The sequence below is a fragment of the Epinephelus lanceolatus genome, chromosome 23, assembly GCF_041903045.1.
Source record: "Epinephelus lanceolatus isolate andai-2023 chromosome 23, ASM4190304v1, whole genome shotgun sequence".
In the NCBI taxonomy this organism is placed as follows: Eukaryota; Metazoa; Chordata; class Actinopteri; order Perciformes; family Serranidae; genus Epinephelus; species Epinephelus lanceolatus.
Window position 1 is genome coordinate 30,573,729 of NC_135756.1, and position 25,855 is coordinate 30,599,583.

The 25,855-nt window shown below is 39.6% G+C and overlaps 1 protein-coding gene across 1 annotated transcript in view; it reads left to right on the forward strand.

Annotated features, from left to right (window-relative positions):
- The first annotated feature begins 3,704 nt into the window (after positions 1–3,704).
- LOC117249205 (uncharacterized) overlaps positions 3,705–25,855 on the forward strand; it is a 41,541-nt gene continuing 19,390 nt past the window's right edge. The window contains exons 1-20 of the mRNA XM_078165504.1: positions 3,705–3,861; positions 4,277–4,453; positions 5,434–5,573; positions 7,806–7,916; positions 8,003–8,163; positions 9,423–9,587; positions 9,685–9,837; positions 10,141–10,223; positions 13,106–13,253; positions 13,341–13,454; positions 13,937–14,014; positions 14,113–14,208; positions 14,398–14,504; positions 16,261–16,330; positions 18,095–18,187; positions 18,436–18,531; positions 19,909–20,136; positions 20,221–20,275; positions 23,960–24,105; positions 24,216–24,275. Of these exons, the coding sequence (XP_078021630.1) occupies positions 4,323–4,453; positions 5,434–5,573; positions 7,806–7,916; positions 8,003–8,163; positions 9,423–9,587; positions 9,685–9,837; positions 10,141–10,223; positions 13,106–13,253; positions 13,341–13,454; positions 13,937–14,014; positions 14,113–14,208; positions 14,398–14,504; positions 16,261–16,330; positions 18,095–18,187; positions 18,436–18,531; positions 19,909–20,136; positions 20,221–20,275; positions 23,960–24,105; positions 24,216–24,275 (2,235 nt within the window). The 5' untranslated portion in view covers positions 3,705–3,861; positions 4,277–4,322. The remainder of the gene's footprint in view (positions 3,862–4,276; positions 4,454–5,433; positions 5,574–7,805; positions 7,917–8,002; positions 8,164–9,422; positions 9,588–9,684; positions 9,838–10,140; positions 10,224–13,105; positions 13,254–13,340; positions 13,455–13,936; positions 14,015–14,112; positions 14,209–14,397; positions 14,505–16,260; positions 16,331–18,094; positions 18,188–18,435; positions 18,532–19,908; positions 20,137–20,220; positions 20,276–23,959; positions 24,106–24,215; positions 24,276–25,855) is intronic.

A 25,855-nucleotide genomic window follows, 5' to 3' on the forward strand; every position in this document is an offset into this window, starting at 1 on the left:
AAAGAAATCTCTGGTCTTACTTTCCATCATCTCCATAGTATTTTTTTTAATAGATTTCTAAGTTCTTAATACTTTAACAATACACAAATGACGACGATGAAAACAACATAAATCATAATAAAAGTAATAGTAGTAATGATAATAATGTTAAGAAATTACAAGATACGTAAAGGATAACAAACTGCCAGCAAAAGGAAAGAGAGTACAATTATACAACGGTTCGTACTATGTCCATCTCTATAGTACTTTCTGTAACTAAGCAACCAACCACAGAGTTGACAATCTGCTTCCTGTTTACTGTATGCCTCAACGTGCATGCCTAATGTACAGCCTAATATCATGTATGGTCAATTGATATGATTATGATGTTTTCAGGTGCTAAAACACTTTTACACCCGTTTACAGAGATCATTTTTAATTTTAAAACAGAAACAGAAACCTAATGTGTAGTAGCTCTTAGAGAGCTCCTCCAGAGCCACAGATGATACCATACGACTGTCAGACATTTGTGTCTCTTTCATTTTCTCCATCTTTCCCTGTTGGGCTACAATTCCCAAAGGCCTCGATTTCATTCTAACATACAGCAGTAGCAATAGACAGATAGATAGTGTATGTTTTTCTCAGCCTTATGTAAATAGGATGACTATCAGAGCAGAGACCCTACAGTGTTGCAATGTCAAGCAGATTACTTTCCTGACTTCACATCCCCTCTATCTGTCTCACCAAATCCTGTTCACACCAGCAGGACAGTCCAGGACACTGTGTACTGAAGCTGCACGTTGTTCTTGTTCTCTGCTTTCTTTTTTGCTTTCATTTGTAGTAAGAGTACATTCTCTCCTGACTGATAAGCAATGGATATGGCAAACATACACACAAAGAAACATATCTGATGATCTACAAATGCAAAAATTGGATTGTTACATCAGGTCAGCAAAATCCGGTGGAATCTCAAGACAGAACCGAACTTTGCTTTGCGACCCACCACTTTCAGTGTGTTGCCTCTGCTGCTTAGTCAAACAAAGCTGAAGCAGTTGAAGAGGAACCGTACACTAAATTATTTTTTCCCACATAACTACATAGATTCTTGTTGGCATGTTATTTAATAGACCTCCAAGTATAAAGTGCGTAACACTAGCAAACTGAAAGTCTAATTAATGCCTCTGACGCAAAGCTGCTAGTTGCTTTCTTCTGCAGTAGCAGTAAACACAACACACAACCCTATGCCAAATATGACATGTTTAAGTGACCAAAACATTATAATTAACTTTCATGAACTGAATACACACTGAAATGGTGGCAGCGGCGGCAACGCTCATATGCTACTCTCTGAGTCCGAGGTCACACCATGGTTTCATTACCTGCATTACCTTGTCACCAGAAGGCACCTACCAGTCATTCAAAGCAGCTCGGCCATTAATTATACATAACTTTAAGCCTTGATAACATTTAAATGGGTGAGTTATATAGAAATTCACCCCCCTTCCAGTAGTCATGAATGGCGAAACTAGAGACCAAAACCCACACAGTGCCTCTGTGACAGGGGACAAGGGACAAAGGGACACAAATGTGTTGCTAGAGACTGTCAAAGCTCCACTAGACTCTGTGGCTGTGTCTGAAATCATTCACTTATCCCTACTCACTACATAGGGAGGTCTGTGTGGAGCACTATGTAGTGAGCTCATCTTGTAGTGACCATAGACTGTATGGTAGTGACCCAGCTCGCTAGCATTAGCTAGCCTTATTAGCCCTGCGCTGTACAGTATTTGTTAAGCACTAGAGAGGATTAATTGCCAATTTATTCGTAAATCTTCGGGGACCAACGACTATATGTTAAACTGACAACTTATTGCATGGCAAAGAAACTGATAATACTTATAATAGGTTAAACATGTACAACAGGTTGTAATCGAGCCGCTCTCTCTCCTCTTGTCTGTCTCTGTGTCCATCCCACACAGTCTGCTCCTTTGGCTCAACATATAATGGGATATATTGCTTGGTTAGTGACCATTGGTTTTAGACTACTTTTCACAATACATTGTAGGATACTTTGAGTCTACTATATAGAGTATAATAAATCCCACTATACATTTGAACAGCTCTGCAAAATGGCAAGCCCACTATTTAATGGACTATATAGTGAGTAGTGAGTGATTTTAAACACAGCCCTAGTCACTACAGCAGAGACTCAAAGAGTCTGACATAAGCCTCTACAGTTCTGGCTAAATCTGGACTCTGTCATGCTGTAATGCATTCCTCATAGTTTAAAAAAAAAAAAAAAAAGAAAAGAAATCACATAAAAAAAAGAACCCCCCCCCCAAAAAAGACGCCACTCTATATAAAAGAAGAATATAGCTCTCACTCCAAAAATGGTTGGGGGAGGGGTTTAATAAATGGTCAGTTGCAACTTGCAAGATAATTTGCAAAGGAAAACAGGTGTGTTCTGTCACATAACCTATAATTTGATTTATTTTAATTACAGATAGTTGTGAAAAATTATAGGATAACATATTCATATTTCGTGTTTTGTGTACATTAATTTTGTTTATAGTGAATGCAACACACATGCACATGCCTGCACAGTCCATAAAGATATTGTTTCCTTCAGTCTCCTTTTTTGTTTGATCAAGGGAAATAAATGCATACCAAGTGGAAAGTGGCTGACCTTGGTCATTGATCATTATTCCAGCATTCATTTATCACTGAGCAAGGTGTGACAGAACAAAGGCTGGCCGAAACCACCTGATCATGGCCATTCGATCAAATCACGTGGGTTAATTTATTATAGTCATTTTTATGAGGTCGCATCCACAGTCAGAACTTCACACATGATAACAAATTCGCAGGTAAAAAAAAACATGTGCATTCACAATTATGCACCATTTGGAAAACGTCCATTCAGATCTCCAAAACCGGAGACTGGATTTTCACAAAGAGATGTATTCATGCATCTGGGGTCTCACACACACACACACGCGTGCGCGAACATAAAAACACACATGCACACATACATTTCCCATGAACCTGCCCTGAACTGTGCTTGATCCTGGGCAAACAACGGGGGCAGGCAGGCATTACTTCCACTTAATTCTGAGTAGACACTTCGATAAGACTGCCCTGAAACCAGTAAGCAGCAACCCCCCACCCCCCGCGCACACCTTAGGCTCCTACAGTTTCTGCTCTTTCTTATCAGTTTGGTAGGTGTTGCCTTAAATTTGAAGAAAGACTTTCTCTTTCCCGTTAGCTCTCTGTTCTGTCAACTTTGTGGAGGGAAAACATTAAAAGGTCAGTTCAGTTTTTAAAATGATTCATCAGTTTTGACCTGCAGTGTTGTTTAATCACACACTCGATAAATAGATAGCTTTTTGGAATGATACTCTTGCATTCAGCAATTATTTGCTTCAAACAATCTCGGTTCCTGCAGACTATTTTTACCCTTGACGTGCACTGCACAGTGCTGCAGCCGACCTTTAGCGGTGTTTCCCATCCTGAAAAGCTACTTGATTTCCACTTCATAACAATGACCTGCCCTGTCCTGTCCTGCCTGCCCCGTCCACATCCTCCCTATCCTGCACATCGGTACAATATCTTCCAAATGCTCTTTGGGGGCGGAAAGTCTCCACTGAAAGTTGTGGGTTGAAGATATCAGTAAGAACAATGGTCAAGGATAAGGCAGGAGTCCAGTGGTTGTGCGAAACAGGGACTTCATCATAATTGCTGTTAATAATTACAGTTGTGATAAGCGTCAGAGGTGGCATTTATTGATGGCAGAGTCGTCTGAGGTCCCAGTTGATCTCCAAGAGCGGGAGGTGGAAGAAGGAAGAGTGGAGAGCTTGGATTTGAGACAGTTAAGGACACTGTCAGGTATGTGGGACAACCTGCTGAACTTTTCATGAGGATATAAATGTTACTGGAACAAGGAAATGTTCCTTTTTTTGAGCTTTTGGGTGTGAAGTCTTTGAAATCAGATGATCTTCATGAGCAGCAGGAATTCCAGAGGTGCTGATGTATTTTGGGTTTGAGTTGATCTCAGAAAAGTTAGGAACACATTTCAGTGGTAAAATTTAAACCAAGCCTCTCTGGTGTTTTTGTTTAGAGCTCAAAGAGCCTGACAAATCCCCCCTGCCCCAGGACAGTGCAGGTACTGACCTGGCTCTTGTGCACTGCCTTTATTTGACAGTCTGGACCTTTGTTGTTTGCTGTTAATATTATTTGATGAGTGATGTTCAAAGACAAGACAGGACCCTCTTCCTTACCTAATGTGATTAATGAATCTCAGAGACACATAGAGAGGAAGCAGCAGTCCTCCAGGCAGCAGAGGCGAGATGATACGACCGGGAGCTCAGCAGTATGTGGTGGCCAGGCCGCTGTACTCAGAAGACTCCTTCGCAGAGGACCATGAGAAGGTGTACAGGCACCGCAAGACCATAATGGACCACATCAAGCAGTACTTCACGTAAGGAGCATGCAGTGCTTTTGGTTTTTGTTTCCCGTGTAATTTTTGACTTCATCACTGTATGATTAACCTTTTAAGCCTGTCCTTTATATAGGTTAAGATGACCAACTTAAAGGGGAGAGTGGGAGAAGTTGAGCTTCTTCTTGTTCCTTGAGTCATACTTCTCAAACTATACTTACACTTCCAGTACTACATATAGAGAAACCATCCAGTTTTTGCACAGTATCAAAGCCTACGTTTTGGCTCGGTTTTTACCATTTAATTTTAGGTGAAATTATGATGGTTGATGTAAGATTTTGTAAAGTTAAGTTTTTTGTTCCTGCTCTGCTCACTTTAGTATTAAAATAACACCGCTGCACAATGCATAAGGTCCAATCCTGTATATAACCCATAAAACACATCTTTCTGTTTGTAGAAAATGAAATAACCAAATAAATGCTGTTAATAATTTGTACTAACTTTATTTATGACTTTTCGTCCTCAGACATTCATCTGACAAAATTAATATAAAAAAGAATGCAAAAACGTAGAGATTATTGTCTTGACAGAGGTTGTCTATTAATGTTCAGCAGGATTTCATATGCTTAACAAATTCTTGTCTAAAATAAATGCTAATTTATTTTTGTCATTGTAGCAGAAAATTTAAAAAGCGGCTCATTTGACCACGCTCGTCCCTGCTAAGTGATGCTCAACTTCTCTTCTTGCTTTCCTGCCTTCACACTCATCAATATTTAGCTTTAGCTATTTTTCCACTTATATAGTCATTGGTACAGTGTGATGGCCCTTTTCCCTTTTACCCTGTTTTTGACTGATGTGTAGATGGACTGATATAAGGAATTCTTACAAAGTTTAATTACAGTGCAGTTAATCGGTTTAGATCTTGAGTCTTTTTTCATCAAATGAACGTACCTAAGAGACAGTGAGTATTCCACCCTACATTTATCTATTTAACCTTGTGTGTGCTGTTGTGCATTTTGCAGATGTGATGCCAAACGAGCTAAGAATGCAGCTCTCTCTCTCCTGCCGGTCATTGGCTGGATGAAAATGTATAGAATCAAAGAGTGGCTGCTAAGTGACATTGTGTCTGGTCTCAGCACCGGGCTGGTAGCTGTCCTGCAAGGTAAAAGTTTACAACTGCAAGTGTTTTGCTTTAAACTGAGTGTAAGGTAGAGATTTAATTCCTTCTTTAAACCAAAGCTGCAGCCTCAATGCAATGAAAGATGTCTTCATGTCACTAGTAAATATGGGGTACCAATTCACATTAGACAATACCAAACATATATTAGTCACATTCTAACATAATCTAGACGTGTCTCAGCACTATTACAGTGTCTAAAATTCCCAATTATTGGCACAATGGCAGCTGGCAACATTATCTGACTGCAGCTGTCCCCTGGCCCACAGAAGAAATGCAATATCAGTTATTATCCCAGATTGGGAGAAAAGAGGGGAAAATAACAGATTTCAACAGAAAAATGCTGCTTTAAACACACTCCAATCGGCCTGACAGTAAAATGAAGATGAAACATTTATAGTTATCAGTGGCATCATTCCCACTGCATGACCTCATCAAAGGGAGGAGACAAATGATTCTTCAATCACACAGTATTGGTATCAGTAGAAAAAAAATCCTGTGTTTGAACATTCCCAGAGGGAAAGATCTTTAGACTCTTGTCACTGATTTACCTGAAGAGTTCCTACATTATTGTTGTACAGTTCATTTGTTGTAACAGAAAGAGAATTTTTGTACTTCTTCTCAAAGCCACCCAAAAGATTAGGTGGAAGTCCTTAGATTGTATAATACAGTCTTTGAAATTGTTGTTTTGGCTTCAGCTTAACTGTATCATTAAGTCTCGTGTCTAATCTGATAATATATGATAACATTAGCCTCCCGTCTGAGTTGTTTAGAGTGATAATACGGCTATCTTTAACAGCAGGTCTGGGTTATATAAACAAGCCCTGAGGTGGTATTTTTGCATATTATATATACATTTTTGTCCTGTATCAATTAAGATTTTTGTTTTTGTAGCTCTCATTGTGGGTTAGTTTTAATTCAGGTTAAGTTTATTTAGCATGCATCAAGCTACTAGTTATTTAAAGAGCAATTCATTTCATTTGCTTTATTATATTTACAGAATGTAGCAATCCTAATGAAAAAATACATTATGAATTCCTTTATAAATGTACTGTATATGTCTTTTTTCACATCATCAAACCTATATTTCAAATGATCTCTTTTTTACTACGCACATAAACACCATTTCAAAAAAACTGCAAACATCATACTTACTTTAAGAGGTGAGATATTTAAAAGAAATCATCGGTTTATTTCAATTTCATGCCAGGTTTAAAGGTACTTTAACTTAAACTATAGTGGGTGAGGGACATGGTAGCTATGCAAGACGTCCCTTCAAACAACAGATAGAGAATCAGAATCAGCGGTGGAGCGGATGTGATTCATTATAGTCACTCAGATGAGAAGCATAGTGAATTATAGAAGTAGAAATAAGAATTATACATTACAAAGTTTGTAAAAAATAAAATATGTGCAACAATGCCATCATGATGTTAGTATTTAAAATAAAAAATATGTATATTGTGCTGAGTATGTAAAGTGTGTAATCTTTTTTAAAATATGTGCCTTATGCTACAATATAATGTATTAAACTAGTATGTAAAGTTAGAAATATGAAAAAAATGTATACATGCTACAATGTACAATACAATATATACATAAGTAGGAATAAGAATAGGAATAGCAAATATATATAATATGTGCAACATGTTAAATATAAATTCATGAGTGAATACTTACTTTTTTTTAATAAAAAATAAAATAAACTTCAAGTTATAATGGGAGCAAAAAAAAAGTATTTATAAAAAACAGAATAAACTTAGGGCACCAAAACTACTTAAGTTAAGTACATAATATAATTCAACTTACATACATAGGGTAAAATGTGTCAACATTGACTTTAGGTTTCACAATGCCCTGGGGTACCAATAGAGGTCTCCTGGGACAAAGTCCTGTTTTTGTTTGACCCATTCATCCACACAGACCTTCTCCCTGCGGGAATTTTGTTGCTCTTCACGCTATGTCACCTGACTTCCTCTTTTGCTCCCGTCATAATTACTATGGCCGCGTAGAGTGTCATAGTTCAAAGCGTAGGGCCACTGACCAGAATGCCATATTTGACAAGTCAAGTGAGAACACCCTGGACTATAGCTGCAACTATCTGATCACAAAATTGTTTAGTATAAAATGCAGTGTACCTTATCAGAGAAGTGAAGTAGAGGAAACAAGATAAACTGCTGTAAATGTGTATAATATGTGCACATTTTTGTGTGTCAGGTCTGGCCTACTGTCTACTGGCCTCTTTGCCACCCTGGTACGGACTCTTCTCTGCCTTCTTCCCTGTTGTCATGTATTTTTTCCTGGGCACCTCTAGACACATCTCAGTAGGTAAGGTTACTACTTGTGTGTATCCCCGTCCCTGACTGCTCTCAAACAGCTACAACTACATCCTCTCACTCTCCTTCTCTTTGCAGGTCCGTTCCCAGTCTTGTGTCTGATGATCGGCTCAGTGGTCACCAGGTTGGTCCCCGACGAGGGTCCGCCTGCCAACATCACAGGGTTTGAAGGCCTGACGAAAGATGAGCAGAGAGTGTTGGTGGCTTCGTCTGTGTCCTTCCTTGCCGGCATCATGCAGGTGAAACACACTCACCACAACCACAACGATTATCTCCTCAACAGCTAAATCAACAGTGTGTGGCCAGATAACTTTTATCTTGTCAACACAGTAATTAGTCACTGTATATGACATTCAGAGCATTAATACTGCAGGAAACAACTGTTTGCTGTGTAAATATTTGGTGGAGTAATGGTGTTCTGAGTAGAGAATGAAGTCACACTAACTGTGTATTGTAATTTGAGCTTTTCTGTGGTTTGTTGTGGTAGCCATGCCAGCCACACGAGCATGTTATTCTATGTGAGTCCCTGAGTTTGTCCAACTGGCTAGCTGATCGCTGCCTCTCTGCACTGTGCTCATACGGAGGTTACCTCTGATAATGCCATTCCGACCCATGACCGTTCCAACACTATTATCTCTGTCAACACTGCTGCTGTTGTTAGCACTATTTATGCAGTTAGCACCGCTAGCTGCAAGTCTCCATGTTTAAAACTGTGTGCAGACAACCCCTCCAAAAACTCTGAATCCTAGAGCCTATTTACACGTAATGATAACATGCGTTTTGGTGATGCAAACACAAGTGGACAGCCGAGGCACATCGCCGTTCACACCTATGTCTATCATGCATCTCAAGCTGACCACTTGCATTCAGCCTTTATTAATGCCTATGTCACTTACGCTCGAGGGTCAGAGGCACCAGCACACAGTTATTACATCCACACTCTTGCTAGCTGCTCGCTAGCATGCTTTCTAGTCACGTCAGTGGTTGTGTCAGTACAGCTGGAGGTATTGCTGTCAGCAGAATTCAGCCAGTCTTCTTCTATAGGGCATAACAATAGACAGTCCCACAACACTTTGTTCAACTCATTGTAAAATGGGCAAGTTGTAATGATGTCCTGCATTGATGGCGTACTTGTTGTAAGGTATGCATCAGGATGCGTTAGTATTTACACTACAAAAGTCATGTGGTCAAATGCATCCCAGACCATCTTGGCAGGTGGTTTGAGTGATCAGATCACAATGCATTTCAGTGGTCATTTACACCAGTGTACCTTGTAAAAACAGATATGTTCCGAATGTTGCTTACAGCTCCCTTAAAGTATTCTTGTGTACAAAATATGATATTGTAATCATCATCTTTAGTGTATCTTAGTCTGAATGTCCTCCAGATCTAGGCGTAGTGTTCTGTTGCAGACCCTGACCTCTCTGCAAAAGGAGGGAAAATATAGCTGGGTTTCATAACCACCACCACATCATCTTGACCTCTCTGTCTCTTCCAGCTTGCCATGGGGGTTATGCAGGTGGGCTTTGTTGTTATGTACCTGTCCGACACTCTGGTGTCCGGCTTCACCACTGCAGCTGCTGTCCACATTCTGGTATCCCAGCTCAAGTTTGTGCTCGGGTTGACTGTTCCAGGCATCAGTGGTCCACTCTCTATCATATACGTAAGTCTAGAGCAGCCTTGTTAACACACTGTTAACACAGTCAAGGAGTGTGCATCATTCATCTTTTAGACCTGACTTTTTTGTGTGTCTTTTTCAGACCCTGGAGGTGATCTTTAACAAGATCACTTCCACCAATGTGTGTGACGTGGTGATCTCCTTAGTGATCATGGTGGTGGTGTTCATTGTGAAGGAGCTAAATGACAGATTCAAATCCAAGCTGCCGGTGCCTATCCCCATAGAGGTCATCATGGTGAGTAACATTGCACAACATGATCTTTATACACATTTCCATAGCCTGAGGCACTAAGGGCTTGTTAGTTTTATAAACAGTATTATATTACGCTAACTTTGGATGTGACTTTTTATGAGTGTAAAGGAGTATCATCTATAACAATCATTAATCTGATTTATGAGATCATTTATGGCACATAAATAAAAGCATTTATGTCAGTTCAAGGAAACAGCTCACAAACTGTAAACAAGAGTTCATATTTCTCATCTTAAAACTAATGGCATGAATCAGGCCTAACAATTCCTGTCATTCCTCCTCCAGACTGTCATTGCATGTGGAGTTTCATATGCGTTTGACTTCAAGACAAAATATGGCATTGACGTTGTTGGCCCTATTCCAAAAGGGTAAGACATTTCACACTGCAGCAAAAAGCAAGGAATTTTCAATACCATCAGTGATAATTAAAATTCAAGGCCAAACACCCACGAGACAAAACACTACTCCCAGACCAGTCCCATTTTATGATTAACTGCTTGACAATCATGCCAAATGATATCAAACATGCTCTATACTTTTAGGTGCAACACAGTTTAAATTAGGCATGTCCTGATCCGATCACGTGATCGGAAATCGGGGCCAATCACGTGGTTTCAGACTTGGTCTGCAAGCTGTTTGGGTGGATGGTGCAGGTCAAGTAGAATCCACATGAATGCCAGGACCCAAGATTTCCCAGCAGATCAATACATTGTGACGAGATGATCAACATTATTCACTTCACCTGTCAGTGGTTTTAATGTTGTGGCTGATTGGTGTACAGTACAGGCCAAAAGTTTGGACACACCTTCTCATTCAATGTGTTTTCTTTATTTTCATGACTATTTACATTGTAGATTCTCACTGAAGGCATCAAAACTATGAATGAACACATGTGGAGTTATGTACTTAACAAAAAAAGGTGAAATAACTGAAAACATGTTTTATATTCTAGTTTCTTCAAAATAGCCACCCTTTGCTCTGATTACTGCTTTGCACACTCTTGGCATTCTCTCCATGAGCTTCAAGAGGTAGTCACCTGAAATGGTTTTCCAACAGTCTTGAAGGAGTTCCCAGAGGTGTTTAGCACTTGTTGGCCCCTTTGCCTTCACTCTGCGGTCCAGCTCACCCCAAACCACCTCGATTGGGTTCAGATCCGGTGACTGTGGAGGCCAGGTCATCTGCCGCAGCACTCCATCAGTCTCCTTCTTGGTCAAATAGCCCTTACACAGCCTGGAGGTGTGTTTGGGGTCATTGTCCTGTTGAAAAATAAATGATCGTCCAACTAAACGCAAACCGGATGGGATGGCATGTCGCTGCAGGATGCTGTGGTAGCCATGCTGGTTGAGTGTGCCTTCAATTTTGAATAAATCCCCAACAGTGTCACCAGCAAAACACCCCCACACCATCACACCTCCTCCTCCATGCTTCACAGTGGGAACCAGGCATGTGGAATCCATCCGTTCACCTTTTCTGCGTCTCACAAAGACACGGTGGTTGGAACCAAAGATCTCAAATTTGGACTCATCAGACCAAAGCACAGATTTCCACTGGTCTAATGTCCATTCCTTGTGTTTCTTGGCCCAAACAAATCTCTTCTGCTTGTTGCCTCTCCTTAGCAGTGGTTTCCTAGCAGCTATTCGACCATGAAGGCCTGATTGGCGCAGTCTCCTCTTAACAGTTGTTCTAGAGATGGGTCTGCTGCTAGAACTCTGTGTGGCATTCATCTGGTCTCTGATCTGAGCTGCTGTTAACTTGCCATTTCTGAGGCTGGTGACTCGGATGAACTTATCCTCAGAAGCAGAGGTGACTCTTGGTCTTCCTTTCCTGGGTCGGTCCTCATGTGTGCCAGTTTCGTTGTAGCGCTTGATGGTTTTTGCGACTCCACTTGGGGACACATTTAAAGTTTTTGCAATTTTCCGGACTGACTGACCTTCATTTCTTAAAGTAATGATGGCCACTCATTTTTCTTTAGTTAGCTGATTGGTTCTTGCCATAATATGAATTTTAACAGTTGTCCAATAGGGCTGTCGGCTGTGTATTAACCTGACTTCTGCACAACACAACTGATGGTCCCAACCCCATTGATAAAGCAAGAAATTCCACTAATTAACCCTGATAAGGCACACCTGTGAAGTGGAAACCATTTCAGGTGACTACCTCTTGAAGCTCATTGAGAGAATGCCAAGAGTGTGCAAAGCAGTAATCAGAGCAAAGGGTTGCTATTTTGAAGAAACTAGAATATAAAACATGTTTTCAGTTTTTTCACCTTTTTTTGTTAAGTACATAACTCCACATGTGTTCATTCATAGTTTTGATGCCTTCAGTGAGAATCTACAATGTAAATAGTCATGAAAATAAAGAAAACGCATTGAATGAGAAGGTGTGTCCAAACTTTTGGCCTGTACTGTATATCTTCAAGATTGATATATAGTACAATTGAGATAAATAGAATTTTGTTAGTGGTACTCAGAGCTTTGAAAAAATAAAGACATTTGGAAAACTTGATGACTTACAATAAACTATTGCAAGTAACAGGACAGTGTGCGGGAATTTTCTTTCCTTGGTGTTCAGATTTTAAAACATATTGTCATTCTGAACACCATAAGTGGCATTCTATTCATCTTCATTTTATCAGGGCATGGGCATACATGTCAGACAGATACTGTATCTCAAAACCTGGACAAATAAAAACAAATCTAACTACTTGAAGTTGATTACTGTCTTTCTAAGCTTCCCAGTTCTCTACTGTTTTTACTGTAAAGACGACATGAATAAATCTCTCTCAAACAGCTGTAACCTTTGTTGGGGTTAAAGCAACTGGTCCAGTAGTTAAAAGTTTATAGATTTAAAAGCACATGGCACATGGTGTCTTGGTCTCTCACTCTGTCAGAACAGACTAATTCATGGACCATTGTAAAGACAATGAAGCCGTAAAAAAAAAAAAAAAGCAATATCCATGTATCTGTACGGTTACATCCATCAGTACTGGTGTAACACGTGTAGATAGTGTTTTATTATCTCTGTGAGTTCATCTTTAATGGCCATCTGTCAGTGAAAAAAAGTGTCATTAACTAAATACAGTTATTCACACTGTCATACACTTTATGCACGCTGGAGTAAAACTTTAACACTCGCAACATGTTTTTTTTGCCATGAACTTGATGACCCATAACCACAATGACGTTTTCTGCGGTATAATTCAAACTAAGGTGTCTATGTTTAATATTATTTCAACACAATCCACCCTCAGGTACGAGGCTCCCATCCCCCCCAATCTGCATATCTTCCAGGAGACAGCAGTGGAAGCATTTCCCATGGCCATAGTGGGTTTTGCTGTTGCCTTTTCTGTGGCAAAAGTCTATTCTGTAAAACATGATTACACCATCGATGGAAACCAGGTATGTAATAATGCGAAAATGGACCGCATGTAAAGTAAAAGCTGCATGTCTTATCAGGATTTTGATAACAAGACGTGTTTTCTGTAGGAGCTGATAGCTTTTGGAGTCAGCAACATCTTTGGAGCTTCCTTCAAGTCTTTTGCTGCGAGTACAGCTCTCTCCAGGAGTGCAGTGCAGGAGAGCACAGGTGGCAAGACTCAGGTAATATAATATCTCATGCTTTCTTATTCCTTAATTATAACCTTAATTCTAACCATTGAAATGCTGTATTCCAATCTGAGACAAAATCAGTTGAGTTACCGATGAGTTTAAGCTGCAGTGAACATAGACCCAATTGTAAACTTGAGACCAGATTACAGACATTCATGTCAAGTCACAGTGAGGGACCAATAAAAACTCTAACCAACACTGACCTCCAGTGATTGAGCGTGAGAGAGTATGATATTCCTCTACTGATATTTATCAGATAAATGAAAAATAAAGCAGTGGCATTTCAGATTAACTAGAACACACTCATATTTCGAGACACAAATTCAGACCAACATGTCTTGGACTTTTTTCATTTTTCTGCTGTGGTTTACAGTTTTCAATCACCTAAACTTCACGTAAGCCCCTTTAAGATGTGGCACCAAGGGAGCATTCCTCATCTCTGTAGCTGAACATACCTGTTCTGTCCTTTTTAGGTTGCTGGATTACTGTCAGCTATCATAGTGATGATCGTCACATTAGCCATTGGATTTCTCCTGGAGCCGCTCCCGAAGGTAAACCTCAGATCTCCCTCAAACACTACCAACATACTAGTGAAGTCTTCAGAGAGTGGACTGGCTGAAATCTGACCTTTGATTAATTATTTTACCAGTCTGTGCTGGGTGCTGTGGTCATCGTCAACCTGAAGGGTATGCTGATGCAGTTTAGAGAAATCCCATACCTGTGGAGGAGGGACAAACCAGACTGTGTAAGTTCCTACACACAGAGTAATCACAAAAAAAGTTTTAAAACCAAACATCTCTGCATTTGAAGATTTATTAGGCTCATTTTGTGCTACCTAGCAATAAAAAAGGTACATATAATATGATATATACATACAAGAGACATATTGCCCCCTTTAAAAACTCCTCTGTTTCTTACCAATGTGTGTGTCCAGGTGGTATGGATAGGTACCTGTATTGCAGCCATCTTGCTGGGGCTGGATCTCGGATTGGCTGCAGGTCTCGGTGTGGAGCTAATCAGTGTTGTCCTCAGGACTCAGTTGTAAGTATCTGGCCACTAACTCTTTACTTTTTCCACAAACAAAACTTAATAGCTATCATATTTTTTTTGTTTTAGCTTGTAATTTTCTTTCAAGTCTTGGCAGCATGCAGTTTCCTGTTTGATAATGGAAAGTCTGAACTGTTTCCTAAACTACTTAAGTCTGTAGTGCTCTGGGGAGGGCAAATATGGCAAGCCGTTTTAACATTTAATCACTAAGTCTGACTATCCGGAATTACCATTATAGATATCTATAACGTCATTTTGACTAGTAGTAATGTCATTGTGACTAGTATGAATTTTAATTTAAGATATCTGTAACGTCATTCTGACTAGTCAAAACTGAATGACAGATATCTATAACGTCATTCTGACTAGTCAAAACTAAATGACAGATATCTATAACATCATTCTGACTAGTCAAAACTGAAATACAGATATCTATAACGTCATTCTGACTAGTCAAAACTAAATGACAGATATCTATAACGTAATTCTGACTAGTCAAAACTGAATTACAGATATCTATAACGTCATTCTGACTAGTCAAAACTGAATTACAGATATCTATAATGTCATTCTGACTAGTCAAAACTACAGTTACAGATATCTGTAATTCAGTTTTGACTAGTAGTTCATGTGTATGGGGTTTGTCATTATAGATATCTACAATTACATTATGACTATCTATAATTCCAGTTTGAGATATCTACAACGTCATTTTGACTAGTCATAATTCAGTTACAGATATCTACAACGTCATTTTGACTAGTCATAATTCAAATTCAAGATATCTACAACGTCATTCTGACTATCTGAAACTCAATTCAAGATATCTAGAAAGGACCATGTAGATATCTTCAATTGATGATAATTAAAGATATCTTGAACTTGAATTATGACTAGTCAAAATTAAATTGTAGATATCTCAAACTGGAATTACAGATATCCACAATTCAGTTGCAGATATCCGCAATAACAATTGCAGATATCCGCAACTACATTGGAGATATCTATAATGACAAACCCCATACACATGAATGGCAAAAATAGTTTGAATCTTACTAGTCAAAACTGAATTACAGATATCTGTAATTAGAGTTTTGACTAGGCAAAATCTAATTACAGATATCTTGAATAAGAGTTTTGACTAGGCAAAATTATGTTGCAGATATCAGTAATGAATATCCAGTCTAGCGATTAAATGTTAAAACGGCTTGCCATAGGGCAACGTTGGTCAGCCCACCACTTGGGTTCAGATTGAAAAATCTTATCAACTGTTAGTAGATTGCAATCACATTCACAGATGCTATATGCCAAAGATTTCTTCTAGCACCCCCATGAGGTTCACATTTGGCACTTGGAGTGAAACATCTTCAACAACAATTGGATGGATTGTAATGAAATTTCTTATACACATTCATGTCCCTCTTAGGATGAACTGTAATCACTTTGTTGAATGCTTAACTTTTCATTTCATGCCATCGTCAAGTGAATTGATCTATCTAGTACTTTGGTTTTCGACCCATTACCTGCAGAACTAATGACATTCCCATCAAGATGGTGAATGTAGTCAATATTAGGCCATTTGCAAAGCATTCGCCTGTTAGCACTGTCATTGTAAGTGTGTTAGCATTTGGCTCAAAGTTCTGCTGTGCCCAAGTGAAGTCTCACATACCTGCTAGCATGGCTGTAGAATCCCTGTCTTGTTATTGCTCAATACCAAATTGAGTTTTTATATCTTTTTATTTTTCTTCAGTCCTCGCTGCAGTGTGCTGGCCAACATCAAAGGAACTGATATCTACAAAGACAGAAAGGACTACATTGATGTAAGTTGTTTTCTGTTACTAAGGTTAAAGGAATAGTTTGACATTTTAAAGGGGACCTACTATGCTTTTCCTTATTATATATAATGTTACAATGTTGGATGCTGATATTAAACATGGTCAGGGTTTCAAATAATGAGGTAAATGTATGTAGAAGTAATCCCTGTGAGCAAAAACCTCAGGCTTTAGACCGTTGTGAACACTGTTTCCAACTTTTTTTTTCTACTTTGACTACAAGCTGACATCAGCTCATGACAGATTTCTGCTCCAGGAGTGCTACTGCCAAGTGTTAACATTACATACTGTGCTACAAGTAGCTACATGCTGATGTCATGCCATGACATACATGCCAAATGCAGCACACTGAGGCAGGCAGACAGTAGGTAATTAGCTTTAATGCACACACCAATATACAACAGTTCTGGGGTCTTTGGGTTTAGCTTGCTTGTAGTCTCTGTGGTGAGTGAGTGGATGAGAGTGGGAAGCCAATACTTGAGGGCAGATTGAGAGCTGGGGATTATACTGTGAGTGCAGGTGGGTTTCTCGTGAGGCTGGTAGTGGAGTAAAGACTAAAGTAGCGGGCTGAACCAGGAGATCTGAGGGAAGCAGGACTGGTGTAGCACCATGCAGCCACTGAGGCAAGCAGACAAGAACCAGGAAGGGAGCAGGCAGGACAGGCAGGACAGAGGGCTGAGGTGATTAGCAGGGCAGAAGCAACAGAGGCAGGTCAGGAACAAGCAGGGTCATTACAGGGAATCAAGCCAAGATTGAATGCTGGAAAGTCTTGCATGAAGTCAAAGAACAGTCTGGCACTAAGGGGAAGGCAGCAGCTGCTTATATGTAGGGAGTGCTGATGAGAAGCAGCTGTGTGCACAGGTGAGTGGAGTTGACTTGATTGGGGGGTGTGGCTGGCTGGCAGGGTGCAGGTGAATGGAAATTTACCAGGAGCAGGTGAGGGAAAGAATCAGATTGTGACACTACCTGATTTTAGATCATATTCCTGCTGGAAAATGTCCTGTTATGAAGATTTTGGTTTTGAAGCTTTTATTGGTGATTTCTCGACAGAAAAAAACCCACCGGTCTCTTATACAGTAATTTCCTGCTGCTACATGTAGCTACATGCTAACATCATGGAAACATTGTTTGCCAATTTTGCTAATTTTTTTCTATTTTTTTTTTATTTTCCTGATGGAACAGCAGCTAGTTTGGAAGCTTTTATTGATGGCAGAAAGTGCCGCTACACTTCTTAACAGTCATTCCTCAACTGCAGTGATGGCGCAGAAACGCCGACATACCAAAGACCAGGAAATGATGACAAATTGGAGCAAACTGGGCTTTTGCAGGAGAGGGTCATAAACAGACAGGCGCTAAAACGGAGTGTCTCAGACAAAGGGTGAATACAGATGTTCCAGCACAGACAATATGAGAAAAATAAAGTGTTATTTTTAACATTAAAGCATGTAAACATATTTGAATAAAAACCCCATATACACATATGAACCTGAAAAGGAGCATAATAAGTCCTCTTTAACACACTTATTTGCTTACAGAGACTTAGATATTCTTATATCTTATTATTTGATTTATTTAAAATTAATAAAATAAGCAGGAGGAGGGATGTTATAAAAATGTCTTTGCTGACAGTTTCATTCATAGAATCATTCCTGTTTCCTCCTCCTTCTCTGCTTTATGTTCATCTTACTTTTGAAAGAGAATACTTTGCTGGAATTTTGGTAATTTGAGTTTAAAGATAATGACTCTCTTCAGATATATGAGCCAGATGGAGTGAAGATCTTCAGGATACCATCACCCATTTTCTTTGCCAACATTGAGTTCTTCAGGGGCAAGCTGGTAGAAGCTGTAAGTACAACACTGACATCAGATTGTTTTTTGTTTTGTTTTTTTTTTCAATTCAAAAATAATAAATCATATCTAAACACCGAAATTTAGCTAATTTAGTTTGTAACATCTAATTTGGTGGAAAATGCTGTAAAAAAAACAAACAACCAAACCATGTTGTAAACAGACGGATTGAAAAATTTAGCAGATCTTATCTTTGACCTGATTGTCTAAAACTTGTGACACACTTCACATCAATGTCTTATCAGATTGGATTTAACCCCTTGAGAGTATTGAGAAAGAGAAATAAAGCCCTGAGGATGATCCGTAAGCTTCTAAAGAAGGGAGACCTTCAGTGGACATCAGTAAGTAATGCCTTTGACCTGAAAACAGCTCACTCCTGTTCTGGCAACACTTTCACTATGCCATTAAAGTCTTGGTTCTCTGATTTTTATGCTGTCACTGTTGTCTTTTTCTGTTTTGATTTAAAATCTGTTCATGTCAACAGTGTAGAAATACATTTCCACACATTAAGCAATACAAAAAGTAAATATTACCATCACTTAAATACAATTATCAAAAATAAATCGGTTCTGTAAATGAATATAATGAAACTGAATCTTTAGTTTAAAAAAATTGGAGTGTGATGGTGTGATTTGCTCAGCAGATGGGACAAGGGTCACCTCCACTTATCTCAGATGCAAGTAAATGTGTGATCATGATAAGACCGGCTCTGTAATGTGTTGAGCAGATGAGGGTTTGTTGTGTTTGGTTTACAGCATGTCTACAACTTGTCTTACAACCTTTATAACGGGCAGGCTATAATTGTATTTTCTTGAGTATAAAAGCTGAGGCCCTGCCCTATAAAAATCAATGACTATGTCAGTGGTTGTATTCTTGCCAATTTTTACTTTCAAAATACAGTTATGTGTCCAAGATGACCAATAAGAACCTACAAACAATTACTTCTAGAAAATGGAGTGCCATGATTCCCCTGTGCTGCAAACCTTGTTGTTTCCACACTTTACCTGGGGAGGTTGTAGTGTAGACACACCCACCAGTATACCTTTGACCCTACAGGGACATTATCCCTCACCAGCTTCTCATCACTCTTGAGCCAAGTTTCCATTCAAATGTTGTACAAAAAACTTACAGAAAATCAGCAAAAAAAGCACATTAAAGCTGGGGTAGGCAGGAATCTAGAACAAACAAAGAGAAAAACAATGGTAGAATTTAAAAATATGCCCTTCTCCTGCAGCTCCCCCTCCTCTGTCCTAAGCTCTTCCCACCAGACAATCATGGGCTTATGCACACATTTCATACAGTAACCCAGTGTTTCCCATACACTGATTGATAAATCTTATTTCATCACAGAGTTAGACACATTCGCTCAGACCCTGATTGACCCATTCTTGCTCTCTCTGTTCATCAGATCACAAATGAGACGGGAATTAGCTAGCTAACATTAGCCACCCCACCGTCCTGTTGCCACATTGTGATTCAAGACTCTAGCTAACGTTAGCTAATGTGAACTTGAAGCAGCAGATATGAGCCTTTAGCTCTGGTTTGCAGCTCCAGCTCTGAAAAATACTTCTTCTTTGGGTGGCTTTGCAGCAACCCTTACCCATGTTTTGCCTGCAGTACCTTTGTCACATATAACCCTGTGATGGACTGGGAATTTATATAGAATGTGCCACAGCTCCGTGTGAACAAGATGTATAAACAGTATTTTACTATCACAGAAAGGCTTCCTGAATACCTCGTGCGGACCCATCAGTGAGTCAGAAGATGAGTACAACAAAGAGGAGCTGGACCTGCCGACTGACTTCAAGGACCTTCCCACCCGCATTGACTGGAACACCGAGCTTCCCGCCAACATCGTTGTTCCCAGAGTAGACCTCCACAGCCTGATCTTGGACTTTGCTGCTGTCTCCTTCCTGGACATCTCTGCTCTGAAGGGTCTCAAAACGGTGAGCTGTTCATTCACAGCAACAACAGAAGTAGTTCTTTCACCAAGGCTTGTCAGTCTTTAATTATCTGTACCTTCTCTACAGATGCTGAAAGAACTGATCCGGGTTGAAGTTGAGGTCTACATTGTGGCTTGTGATCGTAAGTATAAAACTACAGTATTTAAAGTCATTGCTTTTCTTCATGTCACTTCCAACAGACACAAAAAAATACTTGTGTGTTCAGAGATGTGTGAAGTGTGTCCATGTATTGTAGAGCACTAGGTCTTCAGAGGGGGCAGTATATTCCCTAAAATGGATATAGGAATATGGGTTGACAGTGATTTCTTTTTACTTTGCCCTCAGTTGAGCAACTTTTGCATAGACTTTACTAAATTATTGCCACTTACGGCAAGTCAGGTTGTCAGCTGTCACTTCTTGGGCTCCGTACAACACAAATGTGCAGCTTCAAATCCTTTCTGCCCCGTTGTTACACATCCCAGCTGGCACACGCCCAACCTTCAATTCTGAAATGTGATTGAAATTATGTCAGTTGTTGTTTCATCATCAAAACAACGTTGAAACAAAGTTTAATTCTGATGGTAGTGAAAAGGTTAACAAAGTTCTCATTAATCAGCATTGAAATTTCAGAAAGATCTGTTTCAATGTTGAAACAATTTTAAATCAGTTTTTAAAGTTTATCAAATAACATTGAAAGATAATTGCAAAATCAATGTTGATCATCGTTCATAATAAACACATGATTCAACAGTGATTCAATCATGGTGTATGACATTGATTCAATAAACATTAGAATGCCAGCTGGAATATTTTTTTGTGCAATTAAATATTCGGTGTGGGCATTTGCCAGAGGTGGGACCAATTCATTGCTTTGCAAGTCAAAATAAGTCTTAAGTATCTGAACTCAAGTCCAGGTCAAGTCCCAAGTCAAGACTGAAAACTCTCAAGTCAATTTGTAAGTTTTAAACTTTGAGTTCCAAGTCCGAAACAAGTCTTATTACACTCTTCACCAAATGTAATGTGATTTTAAAAACAGAGCAGTAATATATTAAATTTACAAAAATTCCTGATTTTTAAAATTGTGTTTACTTGTTCAAACAAGTTTGTAAATACAACTGTGACTGAACCTAATAAGAAAAAAGCAATGCTGACATTGCACTCTCATAGCATATAGCACCATGAATCCATACCAGAGTTACCTCATAACTTCCGTAAAACTTCATATAATAGCTCGGGCTACTATTTGCTTAAATCACTAAAATCAATGGGCCTATATTTGGGACAGGCAACTGTAATGGGACAGGTCTTTAATTCCTTCCACACAAAACTGTTGCTCTGCAAAGATGGGAAATATAATCAAATAGTTTATTTGAACCAGTATGAATGTGACTTGTATAAAAATTTGTCTTTAGATAATATTTCAATTATGAATCATTCATTTGATTTAGCTCCAACAGACAGTACATAAGAAAGAGAGAGAGTTTTAGCACTTAGGATTACAGCACGCAGCATACCAACACAAAACTACTTTATCCTGTTAAAACAACATTCATAACTTGGATTAATTTTCATGAAAAAAACGTTTGATTCTTTTGATCTGAGGACTCTTACAGACTAAAGGAATATGAATAACTTAAAGAGTAATCAAGGAATGGACACATAATTTGAGGTAGCCAACAGGCTGGTTTTATACATCCAAAGAACTTCTATAAAAAAATGAACTGCTTGGCAACCAGACCAGACGTCTAATTGAGACAGATGTTTATTTGTGAAAATGTGTAGCCAGGCCAGGCTAGTAAAAGGGACTAGGGGTTTAACTGAAGTTTTATGGTATGTTAATATTAGCCTCAACTTATACTCATACACGTTGTCCTCCGCTTATACTATTATTAGACAGTCCTCTCCCCAACCACTTTCGTCAGCTCTTCCGAGGAAACCCCAAGGCGTTCCCAGGCCAGCCGGGCAATGTAATCCCTCCAGCGTGTCCTGGGGCGGCCCCGAGGTCTCCTCCCGGTTGGACACGCCCGAAACACCTCCCAAGGGAGGCGTCCAGAAGGCATCCTTACCAGATGCCCGAACCACCTCAACTGGCTCCTCTTGATGTGGAGGAGCAGTGGCTCTACTCCGAGTCCCTCCCGGATGTCCGAGCTCCTCACCCTATCTCGAGGGCTTAGCCCAGCCACCCTGCGGAGGAAACTCATTTTGGCCGCTTGTACTCGTGATCTCGTTCTTTCGGTTACTACCCAGAGCTCGTGACCATAGGTGAGGGTTGGAACGTAGATTGACCGGTAAATCAAGAGCTTCACTTTCTGGCTAACCACAACGGACCAGTTAAGCGCCTGCATCACTGCTGACGCCGCCCCAATCTGCCTGCCAATCTCCTGCTCCATCCTACCCTCACTCGTGAACAAGATCCCGAGATACTTAAACTCCTCCACCTGAGGCAGGACCTACCCCCCCGACCTGGAGTGGGCAATCCACCCTTTTCTGGCTGAGGACCATGGCCTCAGACTTGGAGGTGCTGATTCTCATCCCAGCTGCTTCACACTCGGCTGCAAACCGTCCCAGCAAGAGCTGGAGGTCAATGTTCGATGGAGCTAGGAGGACCACGTCATCCGCAAAAAGCAGGGACGAGATCCTCCCATCACAGAACCTGACACCCTCCACCACTCGACTGCACCTAGAAATTCTGTCCATGAAAGTTATGAACAGAACCGCTGACAAAGGGCAGCCCTGGCGGAGTCCAGCCCTCACTGGGAACAGGTCCGACTTACTGCCGGCCACACAAACCAGACTTGCGCTTCTACGGTACAGGGACTGGATGGCCCTTAGCAAGGGGCCACCAACCCCATACTCCCGGAGCACCCCCCACAGGATGCCCCTGGGGACACGGTCGTAAGCCTTCTCCAAATCCACAAAACACATGTGGACTGGTTGGGCGAACTCCCATGCCCCCTCCAGCACCCTGACGAGGGTAAAGAGCTGGTCCACAGTTCCGCATCCGGGACGAAAACCACATTGCTCCTCCTCAATCTGAGGTTCAACTATCGACTGGACCCTCTTCTTCAGCACCCTGGAGTAGACCTTACCAGGTAGGCTGAGGAGTGTGATCCCCCTGTAGTTGGAACACACCCTCTGGTCAGTAGCCTCAAGTTACTGTTATTTGTGCAGCTTCACATGTCGAACATAAATGGAAGTTGTTGCGTCTCCATCTGTAATTTTCAACTTTTAACGTTTTGCATACTGCAACTTCTTTTTAATGAACATCGCATAGTTTTGTATGGAAACAAAATTATGTTTCATTTTTTTCCAACTGGAGCTCAATAGCATAACACAAGTTCATCATGGTTCCCTTCTGCAACTTGATTGGATGCTGTTGGATTGGTTCAAACAAAGTGGATCATCTGGGGAATTAAGTGTTGACTTGCTGGGAATGAATAGCATTAACATTGGTTGTTTCAGGAAATGAAAGAAAATTACTTGGTTTCTTGCACACTTTTTAAATAACATACTTTAAAATCTTTGGGCTTGGGGGGGATTTTGTCAGGTTTTGTCAAGTCGAGTCTAAAGTCATCAAATTTGTGACTGATTTGTGACACACCTCTGGTATCTGCTTATTTATCATTTATACTGCCCACAAGTATGTCTTTTATATACCCACCCATTGCATCAGTTATTTATTTTGTGTTTATTAGTGCTGTTAAAATGCTGTTTTACCAAAAGTTTTAACTGGTCAAGACTTATTTATGGTAGATTCTTGTTTAACTGAAATGGTAAGCATTGACTGGTTCTGGAACAGATAATAACCCATTCTTCTTACCTGCAGCTTACATCCAGATGAAACTGCATGACTGTTGCTTCTTTGATGATGAAGTTCAGCCATCAGTGTTCTTCCTGACACTGCATGACGCCATGCTGCACATCCTCGAGAAACACCCAGACCGCACAGAAAAGAAATCTGACAATGAAAGAGTAAATATGACACATTTTTATTTGGTGAAACATGGCGTATACAATATTTGGAGGAGGCTTTAGTGCTGTGTACATGTAAACAATACTTAACTCTTCATGTTGTCCTGCAGATTATAACAACAGTCACAATTCACCACCCTGGAGGCAATGTGAGGAGCAGAGATAGACATGTACGTATGCATTTTGTGTTTATTTTTACACTTTGATCAACAGAAAAACTACAAATGCACCAGAGTTTTAACCATCTTTATTACCTGAAAGGCTCATTCTTTAAATGTGATGCTTAAAAGTTCATTTTTATCAGCTCCATTAATTTCTAAAATGAAACAGACTGAACACATCTCCTTCTTGATCCACAGGTTCCAGATCGAGAAACCAGATTTTAACTTCTGAATGAGAAGACGTTTATTTTGGGGGAAAAAATACCTAAAAGACCAAAGACAAAAAGAGTAAATGTTGAAAGATGATGCTGTATAAAACACTGATGTAGTGAATGACGAAATACTGTTTTTGACTTTGTACATCTGACAATCTAAGTTTACATATGCAATATTTACGGTAATGTAAAAAAAAATAATTTCATGGTATTGATGTTTTTTATACTGTATATACTGAATTTGTAGAAATTTTAGATGCAATATATTTTACATGTTGTAGATATATATATTTCCATGATGATGAGAATAAATGAACTTCAAAATAATATTCTCTGTTTGGGACCAAAGCAATGTGAAAGAGTCTGAATGTTCAGTGGCTGAAATATTGAAATAAATATTTCATCAATCTAAATAATGTCATTCAATGTTTCTGTGTATGTTTTTTTTAATTTCCTTAAACTTTACATTCTTCCTTCCCCACACTGTTAAAAACTGTCATTCTCATCCCAGCTGGCACTGGCCATCAAATAGTTGTGAGAAAGACAATGGACTCTTCAGTATGACAGACATTAAATTCTAGTTGGAATCAAAGTCAGGTTGACGATATTCTAAATTTTAAAAGATGTTAGAATTTCATATTGTTTGGACAATAACATTATGACATTTTGCAGACATTAAGTTTTTGCTTAACTTAAGACTACATGTAGTTACCCCATGTCAAGCTGATGTTGGCATGAGACATTTGGAAGATGTTGGATTTTTGTTACTTAACACAACTTAAAACCAATAAAACATCAGCGTCATCTGTCATCAGTACATCAAAATGGTGTCGGCATTCAATGCCCTGACATTGAATTATGTTCATCTGACATCACAAACTAAATTCAGCTAAATATTAATGTCTATGTCTATATCAATGTTGGTGGCCAGCTGGGATTGGACATAAAGGCTGGATTACCAACAGGCACTGAAAGCACCAGGTTTATTGGGTGGCATTTGGTTTGTTGATTATTTTTAACCTTGTTTGTGAATATGGTGGTCACAAACAACAACCCCCCCGATTAACCTTTTCTTTAATAAGACAAATATACAGCTTTATTTTAAAGGAGTATAGTGATTGTAAGTAGTAAAACATTTACTTGAACCAAGCCTTACAAGTTTAGGGGAGACTCGTGGGTACCCATAGAACTCATTTTCATTCAGATACCTTGACACGAGGGCTCAGCTCATATGTAATATTCATTGCTAACATTGCTTCTGTTGTCTACTTGTTCCTGTCGATCTAAGGTAAAGGTTGATGTATCTCATTTTGAAGAAAGTTTTGTTTGGATTTATTTTAGTCATTTCATCAGAGTAGTATTAGCAGCAGTGAT